Source organism: Eremothecium cymbalariae, chromosome 6 (assembly GCF_000235365.1).
Source record: "Eremothecium cymbalariae DBVPG#7215 chromosome 6, complete sequence".
NCBI classification, from domain to species: Eukaryota; Fungi; Ascomycota; class Saccharomycetes; order Saccharomycetales; family Saccharomycetaceae; genus Eremothecium; species Eremothecium cymbalariae.
This window is the reverse complement of record NC_016454.1, coordinates 272,985-295,433: the sequence shown is the minus strand read 5'-3', so window position 1 is coordinate 295,433 and position 22,449 is coordinate 272,985. Positions and strand designations below refer to the sequence as shown.

General features: G+C 42.4%; 7 protein-coding genes, 1 non-coding gene and 1 further gene across 8 annotated transcripts, besides 1 other annotated feature; 6 read left to right on the top strand and 3 right to left on the bottom strand.

Annotated features, from left to right (window-relative positions):
* Positions 1–242: 242 nt before the first annotated feature.
* Positions 243–1,192, top strand: Ecym_6157 (the record flags this gene model as incomplete).
* Positions 1,193–3,370: 2,178 nt separating this feature from the next.
* FKS1 (1,3-beta-D-glucan synthase) lies at positions 3,371–9,139 on the top strand (the record flags this gene model as incomplete). The annotated part of the gene is made up of 1 exon (XM_003647315.1): positions 3,371–9,139. The coding sequence occupies one exon, from the start codon at positions 3,371–3,373 to the stop codon at positions 9,137–9,139; it is 5,769 nt and encodes a 1,922-aa protein (XP_003647363.1).
* Positions 9,140–9,777: 638 nt separating this feature from the next.
* Positions 9,778–11,394, top strand: GAS2 (1,3-beta-glucanosyltransferase; the record flags this gene model as incomplete). Its single annotated transcript, XM_003647314.1, has 1 exon — positions 9,778–11,394. The coding sequence occupies one exon, from the start codon at positions 9,778–9,780 to the stop codon at positions 11,392–11,394; it is 1,617 nt and encodes a 538-aa protein (XP_003647362.1).
* Positions 11,395–11,692: 298 nt separating this feature from the next.
* Positions 11,693–12,514, bottom strand: TIM21 (Tim21p; the record flags this gene model as incomplete). The annotated part of the gene is made up of 1 exon (XM_003647313.1): positions 11,693–12,514. The coding sequence occupies one exon, from the start codon at positions 12,512–12,514 to the stop codon at positions 11,693–11,695; it is 822 nt and encodes a 273-aa protein (XP_003647361.1).
* Positions 12,515–12,910: 396 nt separating this feature from the next.
* Positions 12,911–13,198: a sequence feature (soloLTR fragment).
* A 198-nt stretch (positions 13,199–13,396) lies between these two features.
* Ecym_6153 lies at positions 13,397–13,468 on the top strand. Its single transcript has one exon. It is a non-coding gene; the product is annotated as a tRNA-Arg (tRNA).
* A 557-nt stretch (positions 13,469–14,025) lies between these two features.
* Positions 14,026–14,807, top strand: RPL26A (60S ribosomal protein uL24; the record flags this gene model as incomplete). Its single annotated transcript, XM_003647312.1, has 2 exons — positions 14,026–14,044; positions 14,443–14,807. The coding sequence occupies 2 exons, from the start codon at positions 14,026–14,028 to the stop codon at positions 14,805–14,807; spliced, it is 384 nt and encodes a 127-aa protein (XP_003647360.1).
* Positions 14,808–15,376: 569 nt separating this feature from the next.
* Ecym_6151 (bifunctional fructose-2,6-bisphosphate 2-phosphatase/6-phosphofructo-2-kinase) lies at positions 15,377–17,110 on the top strand (the record flags this gene model as incomplete). The annotated part of the gene is made up of 1 exon (XM_003647311.1): positions 15,377–17,110. The coding sequence occupies one exon, from the start codon at positions 15,377–15,379 to the stop codon at positions 17,108–17,110; it is 1,734 nt and encodes a 577-aa protein (XP_003647359.1).
* Positions 17,111–17,503: 393 nt separating this feature from the next.
* CAX4 (dolichyldiphosphatase) lies at positions 17,504–18,220 on the bottom strand (the record flags this gene model as incomplete). Its single annotated transcript, XM_003647310.1, has 1 exon — positions 17,504–18,220. The coding sequence occupies one exon, from the start codon at positions 18,218–18,220 to the stop codon at positions 17,504–17,506; it is 717 nt and encodes a 238-aa protein (XP_003647358.1).
* Positions 18,221–19,389: 1,169 nt separating this feature from the next.
* On the bottom strand, positions 19,390–21,975 carry KAP95 (karyopherin beta; the record flags this gene model as incomplete). The annotated part of the gene is made up of 1 exon (XM_003647309.1): positions 19,390–21,975. The coding sequence occupies one exon, from the start codon at positions 21,973–21,975 to the stop codon at positions 19,390–19,392; it is 2,586 nt and encodes an 861-aa protein (XP_003647357.1).
* Between the last annotated feature and the right edge of the window lie 474 nt (positions 21,976–22,449).

The following is a 22,449-nucleotide window of genomic DNA, read 5'->3' as shown; positions in this document are numbered from 1 at the left end:
TATTTTAAGCATGCATTACACAAATATACACAAACATATATATAGATACATATATATATATATACATTCAGTAAATCTTTCACCCTGAACATCGCATGTCATCCCTCCCCCCCCCCCCACCCCCCTCAACCACCATAAAAAAATTGATTCAATGGAAAAATGTGCAAACTAAAAGCTACAACCCATGAAACACCAACAGTGACCAACACTTCAAACAACCAATAAGCAAGAAGATTCCAAAAATGTTCACAGTCAAACCTGTTATCCGGGAGATATGCAGAAGATCCACTACACTGTCAGCCCCACGCTACATTCACCCCCGCTTAGCTAATATCGATACCGTCCCGCTTGTGTCCGAAGTAATCCAAACCAAGACCCAGCCCAATCCACGGTCACCCCCCCCGCACCCATCGTGCTGTTACACGGATTTTTGGGCAACAAAGCAAACAATCGAACCCTTGCAAAGCTGCTGAACGAACGGTTACAGCGAAACGTCTACAGTCTAGACCTACGTAACCACGGAAAATCTCCAACCATCACCAGGCACGACTACGACGCAATGACAGCAGATGTGGCACAATGGATAAAAGAACACAATATACTGTCGCCAATCATAATAGGCCATTCAATGGGCGCCAAAGTAGCAATGAGCTTAGTACTGCACCACCAACAACTGTGCTCAATGCTTGTTAGCGTAGAAAATTCCCCTGTCTCAGTCCACCCGCAGTCAATCTTCACCCAGTATATCACCTCGTTACAACAAATAACTCAAAACGAGGCCATCCAATCGTATCAGCAGGCCGACGAGCACATCCTGAAGATGACCGGCGAAAAGAGTATCCTCGTAAGACAGTTCTTAACCACCTTACTACAGAAATATAAAGATCCGCTAACCACTAATTACCGCTACAAAGAAAGAGTCCCACTTTCAATCCTAAAAGACGCTGCTGTAAAGGGGACTATAATGGAATGGAACCTAACGCCTGACACATACAACTGGGCCGGACCTACCCTGTTCATCAGAGGTACCAGATCTAGCTACATTCCGGATGACTACCTACCAGCCATTGCAACGTTTTTCCCAAAGTTTGAAGTCCGCGACGTAGCCGCCGGCCACTGGATCACCAGTGAGAAGCCAGTTGAATGTGCTGACCTTATAGTAGACTTTGTAGAGCGCCATGAAGACAATTAAATAAGCGAACACACCGCATACGCTCATGCTCGTGCACGGAATTCGTTTCTTTTTTTGATTCCTCCGTTCTTTATTTCTTTTTCCTCGTTTTCCTACAACGTCAATCGTTTCCCTCATATTCGCAACACTCTGTGCGCTGTCCAGAACTCCTAAATATAGACTTCCTTCGAGCAAACAATAGCCCGGCGCCGCCCCATGCAGCTTTCTCGGGTAAAACGGTCCGTAAAAACATCAATTGCTAACCAGCAGAGCGCATTACATAAGCAAATGCCGCCCCCCTTGCCCTCGAGATCTAAATGTAAATCACCTTTAATAATTCTTCCTTGCTTCCACCGACAACAACATCTAGCGGTGTCTCCCCCCTCTCTAGGCGTGTCGTTGTCCCTTTCACTGCGGGAACAAGAAACCAGCCTCAAATCTCATGTTATTGTTACATAATTCTTTTTTTATTTTAGAGAAAATGTAGCAAATAAGGCTTTTTTCTTGTGAAACCTACAAAAAATGTCGTATCTATTTACATCTGTATTGCACTCCTCCCTCTGCCGCTCTGCTACAGCTCTGCTTCAGCACTGCTACAACAAAAAACATATACGTCGTTCTTGTGTCGGAAACAAAACCGCTGTTCTTATCATAAAGACTCAAGACAGAAGAAACCATATATTTTAAAAAAACAACAAAAATCCAGGGGGTTTACGAGATCTATAGAGAGACAAGACAAAAAAAAGTGAAAGCAAGCAAACAAGCAGAGCAAGCGAGCGAGCGAGTGAATAAATAAAATATACGGACGTAAAGATTTTGTTTTTTTCTTTCATTCTTCTTCGAACTGTGCGTGTGTGGTGTTGAGCTACACTTTTATAAAAGAAAGGAGGATTACTGCACTGCGCTGTATTTTCCCGTTTTCAACCACTATCTAGAAGAGGGAAAAAGCTGTGATTTTATTTTTAAACCCTGCCATCATCATAACTGGTAATTTTTTACAGCGCTCGTTTTGTTTTTTTTCTTTCACTATTATTTTATTATTTTAATCCGCTGTTTTAATTTTATATTTTCATTTTTCATCTTTTCGGTGGTGACTCTCGAGGTTTTTAAAGAGATACAGAGAAACAGAAACGAACATAGACATAATAGGGTTTCTTTTATCTTCAAATCAGAAGACACAAGATAAAGGGTATGTATTATAACTATTAGTATAATTGTTCTTTTTTATTCATGGACGGACGATGAAACAATTCGGTTAGGTAGACGAGGACTATGAAACAAGAGTAGCAGTGGGAGTGGAAAACAGGTGTATTGCGAGTTTGATTTTTGTGTGCTGAGCGCACAGCGCTCAGCACAGCGCATAGGTCGAGCCGTCGCACCGCCACGTGACCACCTATATCTGGGGTTTCAAATCACCATCACGTGACCAACGCCCGGCAGCGGCTTCGGCTAAGCGCGCTGCACAGTGCCGCATCCGCCCACTCGAGGCTGAACAAAATCATTATTAATACGAAAGGGACATAGGGCCACCACCGCATACAAGCTCACTCCCATGGATGCTCGTGAACTTCCAAGAACAAAGTTTTTGAAACCGTATACACTAGCACATTTTTGCCACCCTACACACCAAACACGGAATTTTTTATCCCAGAAAATCTTGCGTTCGTTCGACGAATAAAATACTCACCACCAACCCCCCATCCATATCCGCCGCAGTAACAAGAAAACTAACTTTTACATTGCCAGCCAGCCATCCACACAACAGGGATAGAGAAAGACCACTATTTTTTTCTTTTCCACTACTACCACTACTGCCCATCCATATCGGAATTGCAACCTTCTGCTTAAGACACCCAACCAGAACCAAAAACTCTCTGCCTTGCTAAGAAATTTTTCGTTTGGGGTTTTTTGCACGGTTCGAACCAAAGCAAAAGGACCAAAAGAAAAGAAAAAGAGCACCCGAGCCGAACCGGACAATAACAACAAAAAGTAAAAAACAGAAAAAATTGTTTTTTATTCATACATTCCAGACCACGGAGGAACGACCTAAAATAAGCCCAATCAATTTTTAAAAAGACAAAAAGCTTTAAAACTCGTTCGTTGCCTTCTCTCTTCCACTTTCAGTTTTGTATCACCATATTCATCGGTCTTTCTACACACTTGAATCATCAAGCCTACAAAACTTTTTAGCACCTTAGGATGTCGTACAACGATCCTAACCAGCAGGGGCAGCAGCACCGCCAGCAGCAGCAGGCACCGCAGGGCTACGGAGAGCAGCAGCCCTATGCACAGCAGCCGCAGGCGCAGCATCAACAGTACGCACAGTACGGGCAGCAGCAGTACGACCCGCAGCAGTACGACCCGCAGCAGATGGCGTACGACCAGTACGCGGGCGGTCAAGGGATGTATGGCGCCGAGGGGGGGTATTATGAACAAGCACCACCTGCAGGCGCCGGAGGACCGGGCGCATACTACGAGGGCCACCCGCAGCAGGGCGGCGCCTACGACCCGGAGCATGCAGGGTATTATGATCAGATGCGGGCGGTAGGCCAGGACCCGGAGAATTTCTCTGATTTCAGTTATGGGCCGCCAGCCACGCCCAGCGGGTACGACCAGTACGGCGCCGCCGCCGGCGCCGCCGGCGGCGTGGACCAGTACACGCCGTCGCGCATGAGCTATGCCGGGGACCCGCGGTCGTCCGGGTCGTCCACGCCGATCTACGGCGCGGACGGATTTGATCCGTCCGCGGTCGCCATGGCGCTGCCAAGCGACCCGTATCCGGCGTGGACCGCGGACAGCCAGTCGCCGGTCAGTGTGGAGCAGATCGAGGATGTGTTTATCGACTTGGCGAACAGGTTTGGGTTCCAGCGGGACTCCATGCGCAACATGTTCGATCACTTCATGGTGTTGCTAGATTCGCGTGCTTCGCGAATGTCGCCACAGCAGGCGCTCCTTTCTTTGCATGCGGATTACATCGGCGGGGACACGGCCAACTACAAGAAGTGGTATTTTGCCGCGCAGCTAGACATGGACGATGAGGTTGGGTTCCGGAACATGAACGTGGGCAAGTTGTCGCGCAAGGCGCGCAAGGCGCGCAAGAAAAACAAGAAAGTGATCGCTGAGGCGACGGCGGCAGATGCGGACGCCACGCTGAACCAGTTGGAGGGCGATAACTCGTTGGAGGCTGCAGATTTCCGGTGGAAGACGCGGATGAATAAGCTTTCGCCGTTGGAAAGGGTGCGTCAGATGGCGTTGTACTTTCTGATCTGGGGAGAGGCCAACCAGGTGCGTTTCATGTCGGAGTGTCTCTGTTTCTTGTACAAGTGTGCATCGGACTACTTGGACTCGGCGTTATGCCAGCAGCGGGTGGAGCCGGTGCCTGAGGGGGATTACTTGAATAGGGTTGTGACGCCCATCTATCGGTTCCTTAGAAACCAGGTGTACGAGATTGTGGACGGGCGTTACGTGAAGCGGGAGCGGGATCACAATAAGGTTATTGGGTATGATGACGTCAACCAATTGTTTTGGTACCCGGAGGGGATTTCGCGGATTATTTTCGAAGACGGGACACGTTTGATCGATTTGCCTGCGGAGGAACGGTATTTGCGTCTAGGGGATGTTGTGTGGGACAATGTGTTCTTCAAGACGTACAAGGAGGTGCGGACTTGGTTGCACATGATCATCAATTTCAATCGTATTTGGATTATTCATGGGTCGGTGTACTGGATGTACACGGCGTACAACTCGCCGTCGTTGTATACGCACAACTATCAGCAGCTTGTTAATAACCAGCCGTTACCCGCTTATAGATGGGCGTCGTGTGCGTTGGCCGGGACGTTTGCGTGTATAGTGCAGTTGGTTGCTACGGTTTTGGAGTGGACGTTTGTTCCTAGGAACTGGGCGGGCGCGCAACATTTGTCCAGACGGTTTCTATTTTTGTTGGTTATCACGGCAATTAATCTTGGGCCACTTGTTTTCGTGTTCATTTACGATCCGTTGACGGTGTATTCTAGGTTAGCGTTATGGATCTCGGCGGTGATGTTTTTTGTATCGCTTATAACGGTGCTCTTCTTCTCTGTGATGCCGTTGGGCGGGCTATTCACGTCGTATATGAAAGGATCTACGAGGAAGTACGTTGCTTCGCAGACATTTACGGCGTCGTTTGCGCCTCTCTTTGGGATTGATATGTGGATGTCGTACTTGGTGTGGCTCACTGTGTTCGCGGCTAAGTTTGCTGAGTCTTATTTCTTTTTGACGTTGTCTTTGCGTGATCCTATTCGGATTCTTTCTACTATCAAGATGCGTTGTACCGGGGAGAAATTCTGGGGAGATATTCTATGCGTGCATCAGGGTAAAGTTGTTTTGGCGTTGATGGTTATCACTGATTTTATTTTATTCTTTTTGGATACCTATATGTGGTATATTGTTTGCAATACGGTGTTTTCTGTTGGACGGTCGTTCTATCTCGGTATTTCTATCTTGACTCCGTGGAGGAATATTTTCACGAGGTTGCCCAAGAGAATATATTCCAAGATTTTGGCTACGACCGATATGGAGATCAAATACAAGCCGAAGGTTTTGATCTCTCAGGTTTGGAATGCGATCGTTATTTCTATGTACAGAGAACATTTGTTGGCCATTGACCACGTTCAAAAGTTGTTGTACCATCAGGTTCCCTCGGAGATCGAGGGTAAGCGGACTTTGCGTGCACCAACGTTTTTCGTTTCTCAAGACGATAATAATTTTGATACTGAGTTTTTCCCGAGAAATTCTGAAGCCGAACGTCGTATTTCATTCTTTGCCCAGTCGTTAGCAACTCCAATTCCAGAGCCTCTTCCCGTGGATAATATGCCAACGTTTACTGTTTTGACTCCGCACTATTCTGAAAGGGTGTTGTTGTCCTTGAAGGAAATTATCCGTGAAGACGATCAGTTCTCGAGGGTTACTTTGTTGGAGTATTTGAAACAGTTGCATCCAGTTGAATGGGATTGTTTTGTCAAGGATACCAAGATTTTGGCGGAGGAGACCGCTGCGTTTGAAGGAGCCGAGGACGATCCTGAAAAGGAGGATGGTCTCAAATCGCAGATTGACGATTTACCATTCTATTGTATTGGTTTCAAGTCTGCGGCTCCGGAATACACACTACGTACCCGTATTTGGGCGTCGTTGAGATCCCAAACGTTGTACCGTACTGTTTCTGGAATGATGAATTATGCTCGTGCGATCAAGTTGTTGTACAGAGTGGAGAATCCTGAAATTGTCCAAATGTTTGGTGGTAATGCTGAAGGCTTGGAAAGAGAACTGGAAAAGATGGCCCGGAGGAAGTTCAAGTTTTTGGTGTCCATGCAGAGACTGGCCAAGTTCAAACCTCATGAAATGGAGAATGCAGAATTCTTGTTGCGTGCTTATCCCGATTTGCAAATTGCGTACTTGGACGAAGAGCCTCCATTGAATGAGGGTGAAGAGCCAAGAATTTATTCTGCTTTGATTGATGGCCACTGTGAATTGTTGGAAAATGGCCGCAGAAGACCCAAGTTCCGTGTGCAACTCTCTGGTAATCCAATTTTGGGTGATGGTAAGTCTGATAATCAAAACCATGCTTTGATTTTCTACAGAGGTGAGTATATCCAGCTGGTTGACGCAAACCAAGACAATTATTTGGAAGAATGTCTAAAGATCAGATCTGTTTTGGCTGAATTTGAAGAGTTGAATGTTGAACAAGTTAATCCGTATGCTCCAGGTTTGAAGTACGAGGAACAGCAGAATAACCATCCAGTGGCTATTGTTGGTGCTCGTGAGTACATTTTCTCTGAAAACTCAGGTGTCTTGGGTGATGCTGCAGCAGGTAAAGAGCAAACTTTTGGTACGTTGTTTGCACGTACATTAGCACAGATTGGTGGTAAGTTACATTATGGTCACCCTGATTTTATTAATGCAACCTTTATGATTACGAGATGTGGTATTTCTAAAGCTCAAAAGGGTTTACACTTGAATGAAGATATTTACGCTGGTATGAATGCTTTGCTACGCGGTGGCCGTATTAAACATTGTGAATACTACCAATGTGGTAAGGGTAGAGATTTAGGTTTTGGTACTATTTTGAACTTCACAACCAAGATTGGTGCTGGTATGGGTGAACAGATGTTGTCGCGTGAATACTACTACTTGGGTACCCAGCTACCTATTGATCGTTTCTTATCCTTTTACTATGCGCACCCTGGTTTCCACTTGAATAATTTGTTTATTCAATTATCTTTGCAGATGTTCTTATTGACTTTAGTTAATATGAATTCGTTGGCTCATGAATCCATCCTCTGTGATTACGATAAAAACAAGCCAATCACCGACGTTCTAAAACCATATGGTTGTTATAACTTGTCACCAGTTGTTGACTGGGTTAGACGTTATACTTTATCTATTTTCATTGTGTTCTTCATCGCCTTTGTGCCTATAGTGGTTCAAGAGTTGATAGAACGTGGTGTTTGGAAGGCACTTCAAAGATTCGTTCGTCATTTAACCTCGCTATCACCTATGTTTGAAGTCTTTGCTGGTCAGATTTACTCTGCCTCTTTGATTAGTGATATGACCATCGGTGGTGCTCGTTATATATCCACTGGTCGTGGTTTTGCCACCTCTCGTATCCCCTTTTCCCTTTTATACTCAAGGTTTGCCGGATCAGCGATTTACATGGGCGCTAGGTCGATGCTGATGTTATTGTTTGCCTCTGTTTCCCACTGGCAACCAGCATTATTATGGTTCTGGGCATCGATGTGTGCCATGATGTTTTCACCATTTATTTTCAACCCACACCAGTTTGCTTGGCAAGATTTCTTCTTGGATTACAGAGACTTTATCAGATGGTTGTCTAGAGGTAACAACAAATTCCACAAAAATTCTTGGATTGCGTATGTTAGGGTTTCTAGAGCTCGTGTCACTGGTTTCAAGAGGAAGTTGATTGGTGATGAATCTGAAGCTATCGGTGATTCAGCGAGAGCCCACAGGACAAACGTCTTGGCTGCAGAATTACTTCCATCATTATTTTACTTAATCGGTTGTATGTTTGCATTCACTTTCATAAACGCTCAAACTGGTGTAAACAACGCACAGGTGACCAACTCTATTCTTCGTTTAGTTATTTGTGCCGTAGCTCCTATTGCGATTGATACGGGTGCTCTTGCGGTAATCATGGGTCTTTCATGTTGCGCAGGTCCTCTGTTAGGAGTCTGTTGCAAGAAAACCGGCCCTGTTATGGCTGCAGTTGCCCATGGTATCTCTGTTGTCGCTCACATTATCTGCTTCGAGGTTATGTGGTGTTTGGAACGTATGAACTTCGCCAGAATGTTGATCGGCTTCGTTACGATGATCCAGTTCGAAAGGGTAATATTACAATTGATGACAATTTGCTTTTTGACTCGTGAGTTTAAGAACGATCATGCTAACGCAGCATTCTGGAGTGGTAAATGGTACAGTGCCGGTCTAGGTTACATGGCTTGGACACAACCTGCAAGAGAGTTTGTTGCTAAGATCATTGAAATGTCTGAATTCGCTGCAGATTTCTTCTTGGGACACATTCTACTCTTCTTCCAATTCCCCATTTTGTGCATTCCTTCCATTGATAAATTCCATTCCATGATGTTGTTCTGGTTGAAACCTTCTCGTCAAATCCGTCCACCCATCTATTCATTAAAACAAACCAGGTTGCGTAAGCGTATGGTTAGAAAGTACAGTTGTTTGTTCTTTTTGATCTTCTTTGCGGTTCTTGTTGTCGTTGTTCTACCAGCAGTTGCTACATTGGTAAAAATCATTAAGGTAGAGAAACTACAATTGGACATGGGCAAACAGCTAGAGGGCTTAATGCAACCATATAACACAAACAACAACGACACTGGTCCAGATATTCTAACGTCGTCCGGTTATTACTTCTCTTCTACCCCAATCATGTCTAATTGGACTACCAAGACCCCTTGATTGATGATGATGATCTCTATGAACTGCGATATATTAATTACTATTTCTGTTAGTACTATCCGTTATTATTATTATTATTATTATTATTATTATTATTATTATTATTATTATTATTATTATTATTATTATGTATAAAAATTAGTAACTTTTGCGTAAAAACGCCCTATTACTTTTGGTTTAGATCGAATTCTATTTTAATATTTGTTGTTTTATAAAACTGCTTGCCACTGCAGAAAAAAGCTCGGCGACTGTATATACGAAAATGGAAATACGCAAAACGGTCCGTTAAATAGCTTTGAAAAGCCACCAACCAAATGCATATCAGCGACAGTTACATAATTATTATAATCTTTAATTCCACATAGAAACCAAAGATAAACTGGCTTGTAAGTAAAGGGTTGGACAAAATATTTAGAATGCTTTTCAATCCACGGGTAAGCGCATATTAGTCTACTTTAGTAGGTGGGTGGTTCGATGAGTTTTCATTTTGCATTGTGCACATCTCCGGAGTTTTTCGTTTTTGCCAACATGAAAAATATGTCAACCGCCGGCGAGTTATAATGTTAGAACATATATAAAACCACAAAGTGAATCTATAAGCGCAGACTTTGCTCTAAAACAGCAAGAATAAATTGGTAATGAAGCTTCATAATATCCTAACCCAAGCGACAGTCGTATCCACTGGGCTTGTAAGAGCTCTGAATAACACCACTGGACCTTATTCGTCCGGACTTCCAGTTATTGAAATTGTTGGGAATAAGTTCTTCGATTCAGTTAGTGGAGAGCAGTTCTTCATTAAGGGTATTGCATACCAACCAAGCAGTGCTCCTCAGGAATCCGATAGCGGGTATCCTGCTGACACCAAATATATTGATCCTCTAGCAGAGGTAGACATATGTAAAAGAGACTTGCCATATTTGAAAAAATTGGGAGTGAACACAATTCGTGTCTATTCTATTGATCCTACCAAGTCACACGATGTGTGTATGGAAGAATTGGATAGGAATGGTATTTACGTATTGATCGATTTGTCTGAGCCTGACGTTTCGATCATCAGAGAAACACCCAGTTGGGATGTTAAGGTTTTCCAACGTTATAAAGATGTAGTTGATTCGATGCAGAAATTCAATAATGTATTAGGATTCTTTGCTGGAAATGAGGTTACTAATGATCGAACAAATACTCAGGCTTCTCCGTTTGTGAAAGCTGCTATTAGGGATGTTAAAAACTATATTAAACAGATGGGGTATAGAACATTACCCGTCGGATATTCTACCAACGATGACCAAGAGACAAGAGATCACTTAGCTGATTACTTTGTATGTGGGAATGTTACTGCAGACTTTTATGGTATAAATATGTATGAATGGTGTGGGCATTCATCCTTTGGAACCAGTGGTTACAGAGAAAGAACCAATGAATTTAGAAACTTTCCTGTACCTGTATTCTTTTCAGAATTTGGATGTAATACGATTCGACCTAGGCCATTCACAGAGGTTCAGGCCTTATATGGTTCCATGATGACCCCTGTTTGGTCTGGTGGTCTAGCGTATATGTATTTTGAAGAAGATAACGAATATGGAGTAGTAAAAGTAACCAAAGATAATCAAGTATTAGAGCTACCTGATTTCAAAAATTTACAAAGGGAATACGAAAAGGCCAATCCGAAGGGTGTTTCCAGGAGTTCTTTTGAAAGCTCGTATACACAGAATGTTAGAGAATGCCCTGGAAGATCATCCACCTGGCAGGCTTCCAATGTGTTACCGCCAACTCCAGATAGCCGTAAATGTGGATGCTTAGAACAGGCGCTACCATGTTTATCCTTAAACTTACAAGACCCTATATCGTATAAAAATTACTTCGAATACGTTTGCGGGTTTGTAAACTGTATGGATATTAATGGCGATGGCGGTGCAGGCGTATACGGTGAATATTCCGACTGCGACACTAGGCATAAATTGAGCTTGCAACTCAGCAAACTTTATTTGAGACGTAAAATTACTAAGAATGAATGTCCTATTGCAAGCAACGACTTCTTCTTCAATGCAAAGAGCATTGGTGTCACACAACAATGTCAAACTGTGATTGAAGACGTAAAACGTCAAGCCGCCAAGAAATTAGTGGAACCACCAACTGTCCAGCCAGTAGGGAAGGATGTTAATGATGGAGGCAATAGCATGCAAAATAGACTAGAAACAGCGCTTCTGATATTACTACCTACAGTAGCAACCATACTTTATTTGCAATTTTTATAGAGACAAAATTTACTAAACAATCATTAGAAAATAAAATAGCACTTATTATTTAATATATCTCTTTCCGCAAAATCATATACAGAATGATGGTATAAACAGAACAGCGAACCCGCATAAATAAATAATGGACGCCTCTGAAATCGAATGGGTTGATGATCGTATATACATATTACTGCATTCATCATCAAAATGCCAAATGCGAAATGTAAAAACAAAAAAAGTATAGACAACAACATAAGATCTTGATGCACTTTCTCACTTAGATATATACTGATGTACATATATTATTCCTCAACATTCAGTCCCGCTTTGGACCCCAATTCACACCTAAAAACCCCTTTGGCTTGACCACTAAAGGTCTGGACTTGATAAGATAATACCGTTCATGCCCCGATACATCCAAATACATTGATATGAAATCGGGCTGATAGCTCTTTTCAGACTCCCTTGCTTCCACAGTCACCAATCCAATTTTCTTATTAGATTCTACATGAAATTTCATAAAATAATGCTCTTTACCATCCTTTTCAATTCTTCTTGTAGACTTAATTGGTCTATTTCTAGTCCACTTATCATTATGCAAGGTTTCACCGTATGCCTTCAATCTCTCCCTGCTATTCTCATAATCGTTACACTGCAATAAACTACGAGCCACTGTATCCGCCTCAATTTTAGTCACTGCCCTATTGAATATTTGTGTGTCTCCCGATGGAGAGAACAATTCAGATAAAATGAGATACACCACTACCCCTGCTAAGCCTGTCGCTCCAACAATTAAAATCCCGGATACACTAAACGAAACAGCAGATTTCACTCTAGGCCATAGTGGCAGTTTCTTCTCAGTACTGTATTTACCAGAAGCACTATTCTTAGTGCTCGTCCCATTAAATGTAGAATACATATATCTGTGCCCTGCATTACCGCCTTTTGTAGTCGCTGATGACCTTAGTGCACTTGTCCGTAATCCAACATTAATATTACTGTACCTTGATAATACCTCAACTGCTTTAATCTGACTCCTGCACAGCTTCCGCCCTACCCACACTCCATCCATACTTCTACTAATACTTGAAAACATCCTTAGATCACTAAACTTCCTAAAGAACCAAACGTCAATCATATTACATATAGAATCTTGGAAAAAGATCAAGCCTCTTTCTACTCTCCCGTCTTAACTTAAAATGGACGTTCATTGGTCAACCTACGCCATCACGTGATCAACAATTCCGACACAAATCGCTGACACTATATAGATCTGGCTACTACATACCTATCTATATCTACGAAAGGAACGTCTGTTGCATGGAGGAAACCTTTTCACGCTAGTTACATGTGATCTGCTGCGAGATCAGCCGTGCAGCTTAAATGGATGCGCTACATTGTGGAGACCACAGCACAGCTAACATCCACAATCAAATATAAGATCCCCTCCCCGCCGTCATAGATATAGTGCTTAATCATTTACAACTACACATACGTACGTAGCCTTGCTGCTGGATACCTCTTTGTTTTACGTCAATTGTCGAGGGCCACTAGTTGGGGTCACGTGCTAGCTTGAACTTCTCGTCACGTGCCAACTAATACTTAGGTTGATGATCAGTTACTGTTTATATAGTCTCTAATCTGGCTCAACTACCCTCTGGGGATCTAGCTGGACCTATATCTAATCTAATCTAGCTAGTTTGGGTCTTCTTATATAGTTTCTGTTGTCCTACTTAAGCTCTCTTGCTTACTTGCTATGCAGATTCCTAGCCGATAACAGCTCAGTGGTTATCTTGACACTTCTAACAACTCTGATTCGCTGTTATACAATGGTTATCATCTTCATAGTCTCCTAACGACTCTGATTCGCTGCTTCTTTGTCTTGTTATCGTGACTATCAACATGCTCCTTAGCCTGACTATCATAACTATCGGGATGCTCTTTTGATTTTACGACACACAATGACGCATTTCAGTACTACTTAGATCCACTTAATGAACTACAGTCTTATGAGGTTACTGCCCCTTTAGTGCAATGGTTAGCATACATTTTTCCGGTGGATGTGATCCGGGTTCGAGTCCCGGGAGGGGCTATGACATGATAAACTCTACACAGCGACGAACGCCGCAATGTGCATATTTTTGATAGTTGCAGCTGCCCAATTTATATACATTGACCTCCTCTATCTATACATTGTACTCGAAACGGTCCTCATCTACATCGTTTGTATGTTTGTAGAGAGAGGTTCTGCGATTGTATGTGAGTTTTATGCTGAGACTGCTACACCCATACATACAAATATTTTTCAAAATGAAAATTGTGGGCCCCCACCGCGCTCCTATGAAGATCTACACGGACGGCACCTCACGCAGAGGGAGCCCTGCGGCCATGGGCGGGCGAGCTAGGCGGAGGTTCTCCGCCTAGCGTAGCGGCTCCTGCCTAGCTCGCAGGCAGGGCCCCTCCGCACGCACGGGCGACGCGATCACTGCCTCTTAGTCCCCGAGGGCAGCAGCTGACTTTCTCCAGTTTGGCAGGCAGGCTAGCAATCCCAGCTTCAACAGCACAACATCAGTAATCTAACATTTGAGGTGTTATTCTGTATCCCACATAGGCTCGGATCTGAAGAACCATACAAGGTTATTAAAAGCAATGGCTAAGCAATCTCTAGGTATGTGACTGAGCTGTTTGGTGGCACAAGTGGAACTGAAAAATATACTGGGCTATGCATCTGTAGCAGGCAGACGTTTAAGATGAAACCAAAGATTTATGATATGAATATATATGAGAATTTTTTTGTTGTTGTTGACCGTTTACTTGGAGTATGATAGTGGTTAAAAGAAGGTGTTGTCAGACAGATGTTCCAGTGGTGAATTTGTTGGTTATGCAGTTGGTTTAGTCTTATGTCTGGAATATTTGGATACAAGATTCTCTTTTGCAAACTGATCTCCAGGTTGCTGATGTGATGGTATACAACGTATCCAGATCCAGAATTTTGTTTTTCCGTTCACGGGTCGTTTTTTATTCGTTACAATCAATACTTCAAGATTACTAACTTTTTATGTGCAGACGTTTCCTCCGACAGAAGAAAGGCCAGAAAGGCTTACTTCACTGCCCCATCCTCTGAACGTCGTATTTTGTTGTCGGCTCCTTTGTCCAAGGAATTGAGAGAGCAATACAACATCAGAGCCTTGCCAATCAGAAAGGATGACGAAGTTTTGGTTTCCCGTGGTTCTAAGAAGGGCCAGCAGGGTAAGGTCTCTTCTGTCTACAGATTGAAGTTTGCCATCCGTGTCGACAAGTTGACCAAGGAAAAGTCCAACGGTGCTTCAGTCCCATTGGACGTTCACCCATCCAAGGTTGTAATTACCAAGTTGCACTTGGACAAGGACAGAAAGGCCTTGATTGAAAGAAAGGGTGGTAAGTTGGAATAGAGATGTATTCTACGGAATGATATCATAAGCATATTATAAATAATTATATTTTACGCCAGTTTACTTTTCTACTAGTATCTTTCAATATATATAATAAATCTTAAAAACTAAATCGTGGTTAATCTAGTCTCTCCACTGCGTCTTCTGGGGCTTTTCTGCAATTGCCTGCATGGATGGACGCAGGAAAATGTGCATCCAGCCCAGTCGGCTTTTACAACATACATACATGTTGTTAGATCGTTGACAAACCATTACAGAGACCAGGAGGGAAGAGACATTAGGAGGTATAGTTTTCCAGCGGGAATTAGTCGTATAAACCACGTATAAATGCCCCTTTGTTTGTCCGGACTCGGATTACGTTAGGGAATGGGAGACTTTTGCCTGTTTTGCCCCACAAAAATTTAGCAAAGTTATAATGTTAAACAAAAGCTGTTATTATATATGTATTCAGTAGATTGCTACTAAAGGACGTGCATGCGTACGCATATAGTACTGTTGAGAACAAACTGGTTAGGTTTGGGTTTATTTGGGACAAGTGTAGTTTGTCCGTTAAAGCCTTGCGCAGAATCATGTCGGCAATATTATCATCGGATGATGAGGAGCCAGATACTGGGCTCGACTTTAGTAACAGCAGTTTTGCTCTGGGTAACACGGAGTCAACAGAAACTGCCACTCCACCAGCTGTGGGGAATCACCAGGCAAGGACTAGGAAGCGATGGTCGAGCAATTCGGGAGATTGTAGGGTGAAGCTGAAGCCTCCCTTGGCAGACGGGGTCCATACAAGTGTTAACGGGGACTACATATCGCCAGGACAGTTGTATTCAACGGAATCTGGTAGGTTGTTTCATGCGGGAAAGATATTAATCGTTTTGGTTGGTCTTCCAGCTACTTCAAAGACATTGGTTTCTGTTTCTATAACAAGGTATACTAGGTGGTTGGGGGTTAGGACTAACTCGTTTCATGTATCAGAATACAGACGCGAAAAGGCAGCTATGGACTGTATCAAAGTACCTTTGGATTACTTTTCTGCCAAGCCAACGACCGAGGAAGGAGCTAAGTTACGGGGGATGATTCTGCGGGATGTAACTGATGATATGAGGAAATTCTTTGAGGAAGAAAAGGGCCAGCTGGCAGTATATGATGCATTAAATATCATTAAAAGCGAGAGGAAACGGCTCGCCGAAACGTTTGAGTCTCTGAATATTAAAGTTTTGTTTATCGAATCAGTGGTCAATGATGTGAATCTACTTAATCGAAATGTCGAAATGGCAGCTAATTCTTTCGACTACCAAGGATGGTCAAAAGAAGATGCTATTACCGATTATGTGAAGAGACTCAAATTGAATAAGAGTTTGTACGAGGAAATGACTCCTGAGGAGGGTTTAAGCTATGTGAAGTACATCAATTTTGGTGAAAAATTAAGCGTCAATAAGAACTATCATGGGTTTTTAATTAACAAGATTGTGTTTTTCCTGATGAACTTGAGGGATAAGAAGGGATGTGTATACTTTGCTCGCTGTGGAACTAGCGACAAAGACAAGTACATTGACGATGAAGATCTGAACGAAAAGGGCATTGAATATTCTAAGGTTTTGACGGACACTGTTCTTGAGCAGATCAATAAGAGACGTATGGAACAAAATGACACTCCGGTGTATGGTGAGAATTTAGCGTCTGCATCTTCTCTGAATTCTCTAGCATCTGAAAATGAGAATCCACTAGTTCCAACATCAGCTACTATGAAGAGAACGGAATCACTTGGAAAGACAAATCTGAGGCAATATGCCTCCGGAGATGGAACTGACGACGATTCATTTGTAGTTTGGACTGCTCCACGTAAAAGAACCTACGACACCGCTGCATTTTTCCTTGAAAAAGGTATAAAAGTACGCCAGTGTTCTCAATTACAACAGCTACATCCGGGAATGGTTTCAGACCTCTCAGAGGACGACATAATAGAACAATTTCCTACCGAATACAAAGAATATATGAAAGATCCCTACCACCATAGATTTCCAAGAGCAGAGTCATATCATGATTTAGCCGTGAGAATTGAACCTTTGCTCTTAGAAATGGAACGTATGTGTGGTGACATTTTAATAATTGGACACGAGTCTACGTTAAAAGTATTATACGGTTACGTAGTAGCTTGTTCATGTCATGATATACCTTCTCTAAAGTTTATAAGAGATGAATTGATTGAGATCTCATTTGGTCCGTTTGAAAATAAAGTTACTAAAATACCACTTACTGTTGAAAACAAGGGTGAGCGAGTGAATGAACCAACGAACACACGAATGTAAATCAAAAAGAACCGTAGTATCTTCTAAAAGTAACAAGTTTTCATATAGCCTGTAAGTCTATAGGATATAGCAATGCAATTGTAGAATTATGTGTTTTTGTTATATCTTTCATTAGTATTGTGGAATTATTTTAATCAGAGGTTTGATATGTTTTAAAATGCTCGTTTGTGACTCTGGAGAAGAGAAAGGTACTTTACTTAGTAATAATAACACTTTTAAAAGATGAAAAGAGAGGTTCCAAAATATATGACACAGATAAGACGTGTGTACAACGTATCTTCTATTCAATTGTAGGAGGAATGGCCTGCATGACTTAATTATCAACCAAGTTCAAACCCATGTTACGTCTCAACCTCTTCTATTTGATTTTTTGTACTCATCTTAATCACAAACCTAAATATCCTTTTTGAACTTTAGAATCTGAGCTTGGCGTCTCTTCCAATAGGCGTCATAGTCTTCCCGAAGGCTCCTGGGGGAGTGATAACATGAATCCTTGACGAGGAACCATTTCGCAAGTCTCCATGACAAAACCCAGTCCGAAAGCCCACTATGTCTGATGAACCCGACCACTATAAAATAAAGTGAACCAAAGAATGTGCCAAGCGATATGCCAACAATCACCTGAGGCACACTATGGTATCCCAAATATACCCGAGACCCTGCCACACCAAGAGTTGCCAAAAACAATATAACCGTCCCAGAAACCCTATGCAATTTCCGTAACCCAGTCCACTGCAACCAGAGTCGCAGACCCAGAAACATTGCAAAAAACCCCATAAATTGGGAATGTGCACTTGGCATCCCAAACCCTGATCTCAATGATTCTCTCTGGAAACTACCAAAATTGTATGGTCTCGGCTCTTTTACAAAATTCTTTACAACGTTATTCAAAATCTCATTAGCTAGATGGCCAACCGCAATAAACACTGCTTCCATTTCACGAGTTGTCACAAACCATGAGAAGTAAAACACAAGAATAGCAATTGGAAGAAGAGAAAAGTAGCACGAGATAAATGATACAATATCGTTTGGATTATAAAGCACATAAGTATCATCAAATGGAATCAAGTCATTCATGGGAAGCATCTGAGTGCCATTAATTGTAAACATTGCTGCATATATATTTGTAGTCACTTTTTATTCTTCGGGTGCGTTGGTCTTTAGATCAAGATGCCTTTGTCCCTTTTTGTTTCTGATTTTCTGAGTGCATGTTAGCGACGCTGTGTTGTAATCCAATTGCAAGAGCTCCAATTCAAATTTATGTGGAAGCATCCTGGAGTTCGGTGAAACTGGACAAGTTGTACTAGCTAGAGTAGTAGTTTAAGCTTAGGAAGCTTTCTAGCCCGGGGCTAACATAAAAAGCATGGTTGACTTCTTCCCAGGCAGATTTATAAGCAGTAGTATGGCAGTGAAAAGCTGACGATGACATACAAAATGTGTCTATCTATGTTAGTGTATACAGGGTAGCAGTAATAGTGGTAATAAACGTATATATATATATATCTATATAGATGGGAAGAATTATATACGGTACGGAGAAGTATTAGATGATTAAAGCGACAACGACAAAAGAGATATGCCATACGGCGGACGATACAGTGCATATCATATTTAATTATTAAAGGTAGTAGTGTGGCTAGAAGTTGAAGAGGCCGAAAGATGGGGTAAGGCGGCTTAGGTGATATAATGAAAATGAAAATGAGAATGATAATAATACTAGTTAGGAAAAGTCGTGAGAACGAAGATATGGATGTGGTGAAAAAGGTAGAGATTCAGTCAGTCATAAAACAGAGTAGAAAGGGGTAAATAGAAGTTAGAGAAGGGGACTTAGAGGGTCAGCCAAAAGAAGGGAGCATTGTTGAAATATCAGCGACAAGAGACGAAAGTTAGAGAAGGGCATAAAAGAATAGAGCAAGTCGATCTAGTCCCCGAGATGTATAAAAGAGTAAGGTCCAGTATTAATATAACTGCGAAACGATAAGTAGAAAATGCAGAGTGATGTCGATAAAAGAGAGGGGGAAGAAGGGAGAAGGCGGGGAAGGGGAGAAGGCAAATATAAAGTAAAAGAGAGAGGATAGAGAAGAGAATTGTAGGGAGGTAGGCATCAAAAGAGAAGCGGAAGCGAGGGCAGATGGCAAATGGTATAATAGAAGCTTGGCAACAAAAAGAGAGGAAGGAATCTGAAATAATAATAGTAAAATAGTAAAAAATAAAATAAAATAAAATAATAATAATAATAAAATAGTAATAATAGTAATAATAAACGAAGAGACAGACACCTAAAGGGTTTGCTGATGCTTTTGTTGTTCCCTAGCCCACCTAGCAGTATCCTTTGTGGCTTGACTAAAATTTGGATTGCTTCTCGTCTTTCTGATGAACTCGGTGACCCAGTTTTGAGCATAAAGCTGTTTTATTCTACCATCTGGGTACATGGAGGCGATATCACCGAGAATACCGACGGCGGACCTTGCGGACGTGTCTTCGCTGCTTAGGGCAGGGTTTTCGGCAAAAGAGCTCAAAAACTGGAAGATGGTACCAACATACTGAAACAAAGCATCTGGGTTCGAATGCAAACCCGCAACAGTACCTACGTAGGCATCTAGGACAGCTTCTTGCACCTTTACATTATATTCCAAGGCGTCCAACGAGGCGCTTTCTGGCCTAGAGTTCTGAGCGGCGACACACAACGCCATTACTTGATTCAAATATGGAATGAATTCCTCGCCAATATTCGAAGCGATATCACCAAAGACAGACAATACGGCTGGTTTCAATTCTCGCTTAGCTTCTTGAGAGGAGATCATGGTACCTAACACATTCATGAATGCAGGTGCAAATTTCTTGAAGTCATCTTCCAACGAATTAGAGATGTCTGCAATTAATCCAACAGCAGTTACCGACACCTGGGATTGAACTTGGTTCAGAGCATGGACTAAATAGGGTGAGAATTTCTCTAAATATCTTTCAAATCCTTTACCCATTGAAGTGGCCAAAGAGGATATGACATAAAAAACGTCATCTTCAATGTAAGAGGATTCATTTTTGCTCAAGAGCTTCAAAAAGAGCTCCATTAACATATCGGAAACAGATGCTACTGATTGGGGGTTTTTTCTTATGGAAGCGGACAATACTGTCAAGATATTTGATTGCAATTCTTCCAAGCTTTGTTTGTCTTCAGTGCTTAGTTGGGTTTCGTCTATATTTATCGTTTGACCTAATTTGTCTAGCACGTAGCTAGAAATAGAAGTTACCGACTCACCAACCTGATCTGTGGAGAATTCAACCAATGTTGTTAGCGCAGAAAAGGCGGAGGCGCGGACACCATGCTCGTTATCTGTTCTATTAGCGGTTGTCATCAATGCATCAATCAAGACTGGATAGTAGTTGTATATTGGAGATCCAACACTATCCGCTAGTTGTTCCACCAAATTAATGATAGTCCATGCACAGTTTGTTGCCACTTTTGAATGATCGTTTAGACCTATTAAACACGCATTTACGACGTCGGCCAAATGATGCTCAGGGTCAATTGCACCTACGACCAAGTCAGCGATTCTCCCGATACACCAGGCCACCGTTTCCTTTACTTGTAAAACAGGATCATTGATCAAGTTTAATATCGGTGGCAAAGCCTGGTGGACCAAGTTAACTAGCTGAACCTTGTCGGGACCATCAAGGATGGAACCAAAGGACATAACAGCTGCTTCACGTTGCCTCCAATTTTCACCCGTAATATTTTGTTCAACGTAGTGCAATACGGGTTCGACTATGTAATTACCGCAATTTTGGGCGAAAAGCTGTAAACATGCACCGGCAGACATGGATACATTCCAGTCATCATCTTCTGGGTCAACGTTCTGCTTTGTCAATAGGTTCAACAAATTTGGAACCACCTCTTGTAAAGAAGATAGCGCAAAGTTAAACGATTGCAAAGGCGACTCGGGGAACTGCGACAGTTCGTATGCAATATCAATCTCCTCTTCACAGATTGTGGACCAAAATTCCACTGCCATGGATGCTACTTTTTCATTGAGGGACTGCATTGTAGAAATCGTTAATGCGTACAATGCTTGTTCCATGTAGGGCTTCATCAAAAAATAAAACTGCGCCATAATCTTGCACAAACAACCAAATGCAGCTGCCTGTATATCCTCATCGTCCGCCTGCGTCGCCTCACATACAACCTGCATCAAGTAATTGCGCTCTCCCTCGCGTTCCATATTGTTCTTGATGAACGCCAACGAATCTGCAAGAGAATTCAACGCAGTCAGCCTCACAATCTTGGAAGGCTCCGATATCTGTGCACCTTGCACAATCGCTATCAAAATATGATTAGACTGGGCAATTAAGGCTTTACTTGACGGGTCCGCCCCCTCGCAAATATACCCCAAAACCAACAACGAAGCTCTCTTAACATTTTCTGGTTGGTTCTGCGCCGTATTCTCAACAAGCAGTTTCATCAAATCAGGCCATTCTTCTCTAGGAAGTTCAATATCCGCGATAGCTGCTATCAATTGGGCCGCTGCATTCGCTACGCGAGCCTGCCTATCCACCAACGCAACCAACGCAAATTGCTTTATATGGTGCCGTGACTCTGCATCCACTAGAGTCAGCCACCGTTGTGCAAACTGCTGCGCCTTAACAGTATCTTTGGACACCAACTCGTTCTTAAGTGTCAATGCTGCCAAGATCCGCGCTTCCAAAATCACACTCTCATCCGCCAAAATTTGCGAAAGTATCCCTGCATACTGCAAAAAACTATCATTGGAAAGTTTCTTCAACTGCGTTTCCGACTGCAAACGTATAGCTGCATCTGGGCTTAGAATCGTGTTACTCAACAGCTGAGCAATCTCCTGTGTTGACATCTGTGTGCTGCTGCTTACGTTTTTTTTTTCTTCGATATCTGCTGGAACTGGTGTGATTAATTGTAAACACCCTTCGAATATGGGCTCCTGGCTCCTCGCTGCTGCTTCTTTCAATAAAGGAGTTTGATGAAGGTCTTTTATTATTTTATTTTTCTTCCTTCCTTCGCTCTTGTAGTTTTTTGATACAAGCCTACAAAACCGTTTTCTCTAACAAAAAAATTTTCCGGTTTTCCCTTCCTTCTTCTTCTATGCTAATTTTTAAAGTAATGGCTCTCTCTCTCAAAAAATTGTCCTGATAATAATACTAACGTCCTATTTCTGCGTAGAGCACACCAACTGCTTTTTTCTTCCGTAGCACCTTGTACAATCAAACCAGGTCTTCTGGACTAACGATAGAGAGGGAGGGGAATAGGGAGAAAGAAAAGCTCACGAAAATTCGGGCAAGATCAGGGGAAGCCAATGAAACCGGTGATG